This window comes from Drosophila willistoni (genome assembly GCF_018902025.1).
Source record: "Drosophila willistoni isolate 14030-0811.24 chromosome 2L unlocalized genomic scaffold, UCI_dwil_1.1 Seg168, whole genome shotgun sequence".
Lineage (NCBI taxonomy): Eukaryota > Metazoa > Arthropoda > Insecta > Diptera > Drosophilidae > Drosophila > Drosophila willistoni.
In genome coordinates, this window is record NW_025814047.1 from 45,178 (window position 1) to 48,641 (window position 3,464).

General features: G+C 32.0%; 1 protein-coding gene across 1 annotated transcript; it reads left to right on the forward strand.

Moving 5' to 3' along the window:
• Positions 1 to 468: 468 nt before the first annotated feature.
• On the forward strand, positions 469 to 1,572 carry LOC6643272. The gene is made up of 4 exons (XM_047009610.1): positions 469 to 489; positions 545 to 1,091; positions 1,153 to 1,294; positions 1,360 to 1,572. Exons 2-4 carry the CDS (start codon positions 579 to 581, stop codon positions 1,395 to 1,397), a joined length of 693 nt encoding a protein of 230 aa, XP_046865566.1. The 5' UTR covers positions 469 to 489; positions 545 to 578; the 3' UTR covers positions 1,398 to 1,572.
• The last annotated feature ends 1,892 nt before the right edge of the window (positions 1,573 to 3,464 follow it).

The following is a 3,464-nucleotide window of genomic DNA, read 5'->3' on the forward strand; positions in this document are numbered from 1 at the left end:
GGTGCTGGCGACGACTGTACGAAAAAGCGTCGCTGCGTTAAAAAAAGGGCCTCCGGCTTGAAGCGTCGGCAGCGGCAGCATCAGTCGTACGCTTCGCTTTACTAATGTTGCCCCAGGACCTAGTCGTCGCTTTGATGAGCGAGACAGCAGCAACAGCAAAGGATGATGAGGATGAGAACATTGTCGAAGAGAGAGCAAGCAACTTGCAAAGAGAGAGAGAGAGAGAGGATGAGAGATCGTGGAATGGGCAGGAGCACAGTAAGGAAATGGCCTAAGGATTTGCGCTTGCGCAATTGTTTAAAATTCTAACAAACTATAGAAAATAGTATTGCTTACAGCAATCTACGATATTTATATCAACTTTACACACTTTTCTACACAGATATAAAATGTTTTTTAATCCAAAATGCCGTACAATAGCAAGAAAATGAAAAAGATGAATTCAAGCCAGCTTCAAATATATAAAAATAATAATTTTGTGGCCAAGTCGTAAGTAATAGAACATTTTCTAAGGATACTATATAGATTTTCCCAACAACAACAGCGCATCCTCGACATATTCCAGCAATATTAACATCATGGCAGATGGTCAACGTTTGGTCAAAGGCGTCATTAACATCAAGGAGCGTCATTTAAAGGCGGAACCCAAATTGCCGAACCTAGAAGAACGTGCCGCCATGTCGAGTAACAAAAGCCTGTATAAACTATCGCAAAAATTGGCAGAAATCAGTGAAGATGACAATGAGAGTAAGATATATTTCGACACCGAACCTGAAAAGAAACGCGAGAAACATAAATTAAAACTTAATCAACTTTGTGCCAATGTGGAGGATAGTGACAGAAGTCCAGATACTGATGAACCCAAAAAGAAATTCCTTCGAAAACGGAAAAGTCATCGATCATTCATTGGAGACGACTTAACTCAGGAAAATGTCGGTGACTATATTAAGGAACAGGTCAGATTGATGACATTGAAACGCTTGGCCGAAGATGATGATTGGCACTGTGAAAGTTCCACAAAGAAAGAAAATCCACAAATAACCACATCTCGCAAAAGAATACAAAAAACCAGAATTTCACCGCGTGCTAAGGTATTTATAAAATCAGTTACTCATATAATTTCTTTATCAAATTAATATGCCCTTCTCCAAGCTAACGATGAGACGGTTTGTGAATAGAGGTTCCGATCCTATAAGTGAATCCGAATTTTCTCTGCAGTCTTTAAATTTAAGTTTAAATGACTTTCCCGCCAATAGATCGAAAATTTCAGTCACTGAACTTTTAAGCAAAATTGGTAAGTTCTTTTATTCAACAAGATTTTATTGAAATAGATTGGATAATTCAATTTTATTTTCTTAGTGCTTCACTTGGCATCAGCCAATGTATACAAATCTTGATATCAAGATCTCAGCTTGTGATGTAAGGCACTTACAGTTTACAAGGGTTTAAAAATTGTCCGAAATTTTAAACTTTTTGGCCAGTTGAACTAAAAGTTTACATAGAGTGTACCTCTTAGAAGTTATTCGATTATTGTCTTTTTCAATATGGTATAAATCTAATTTTCTTAATTTACCATTTTAGCATTTTTATAGAAATATATTAATACTTTAGTTTTTATTATAATTTAGCAAAGTTGTCATGTTGTTTATTTCAAAACTATTTATAAATAAATAGAGTACATATGATCAAATGCTAAGTATGTAAATCAAATTGAAAGGATACCTTCATTCTGTGACAAAATTAAATTTTTATGAAATATATCTTACGAAACAGACAAAAAAATTATAACTTTATTGCCAAAAAGGGTTGACCTCTCTGTCTGACCTCTTTGTATTGACTTTAATCTATCAATATCAAGTTTTGTTACCAATTTGAGTAAGGGTAAATATATGTAAGACGAAGTGGTATAAATCTTTTTTATTGGTATAATTCTTATGATCTTCTGTCAATCGAAAACTAAAAAGGCATTTTATAACTTTAGCTGGGACCAGTTGTGAGACTTTAATCAAAAGAAAAGAATGCAAATTCAAGAATGTAGTAAATCTAATTGTCTTAATCTAGGCTTGATCATAGCCTTTAGCTGTTCATAGAATATTTGGCTAGGTCAACAATATTAAAGGGTCTAACATTTGTTAATATATCTACAGCCTACAATGATGTTACCCCTCAATGAAAATTTCTTATTTCTGTTTATTTTTAGATATTTATTATTACATCTTATATACTCTGATTTTACATGTGGTAATTTTTGGATATTTGATATATATTCTGTTTGTCGACGTCAATGAGTATTTGAATGAAGAACGACGTTACTTGGCCAAGATGGAAACTGCCGTTTTACCGCTGAAATTGGTATACTTTTTATTGCGTTTGCTGAGAGTGCGCATATTTTAACAGGGCCAAGAACAACCAGACAAATGGTGGGAAAAAAAAGACTACAGGATTTATATTTAAATTTTAGAGTTTTTAATCCGATATATACACATACATATATTTCCTATTTAAATAATAATAAAATTTGATATGTTTTATTCTCTACACAAAAGTGTAAAATATTTATAAATGAATATTATTCGGGCATAAGTGTTGAAATAAACGAATGCGCTTGAACGCCTCCGTCACCTGCCACGCCCCGCACCGTTTGCCAAATGAAAAATAAACAGTAAGCCTTTGTTGTTACGTATGTATATATATAGATATATGTACATATGTATGTATATATACTTTGATATCAGCTAGCACACGAATAAAAATCGCCAACAAAAACAAAGAACTAACCATAATAAAAGCGGCATAGAGACACGCCAAAATAAACGCGGCAAAATTGTAAAGTGTTAGAAATAATAAATTATTGCTGTTATTCTAAATGGGTATTAGAAATTGTTCATATGTTCATGAATAAATTTAGCTCTCGTTTCATGCAAATGCGAAAAGTTTTATTTGTTGCAATCTACACAAACAGAAAGATCCTTTTAAAAGCTTTTCGAAGTGGACTTGCACCTCGTTCAAACAAATTTTCTAGCTTTCTTAAGACCATTCGAAAATAAAATTCAATTTTTCAGGTTAAACAGGATGATCTGTCTTTCAATTTTTATACCATACATTTTTTTATTAAAATTAATATATGTACATACATTTAAAATCTATCTATATCCGAATATAGAGTGCTCTAATTATTATAGTATTTAGTTATTATCCAAAGACTTCTCCTAGAAACTATTTCCTTTGGATGACATTATAGCCTCTTTGTGGGTTGATCTCACTTTTCTTTATTTCATCTATTGGGTTATATTCTTTAAAAATCTAAGAAAACGAAAGACATAAATATTGTAAGTTGCAAATATTTTAAATTGCAGTTTAAGAGATCAATTTGTAGATATAAAATAAATCTAATAAATTTTCTTAAGGATAAAATATTAAAAGATTTTCTAAACTAATTAAAAAGTTATCAATTCTGTTGAATT

Excerpts from the sequence above, each read along its gene's own strand:
- LOC6643272 (XM_047009610.1), top strand. The coding sequence starts at position 579 with ATGGCAGATGGTCAACGTTTGGTCAAAGGCGTCATTAACATCAAGGAG. Across the intron at positions 1,092-1,152 it reads GAATTTCACCGCGTGCTAAG|CTAACGATGAGACGGTTTGT; the intron begins GTATTTATAAAA and ends CCCTTCTCCAAG. Across the intron at positions 1,295-1,359 it reads TGAACTTTTAAGCAAAATTG|TGCTTCACTTGGCATCAGCC; the intron begins GTAAGTTCTTTT and ends TTATTTTCTTAG.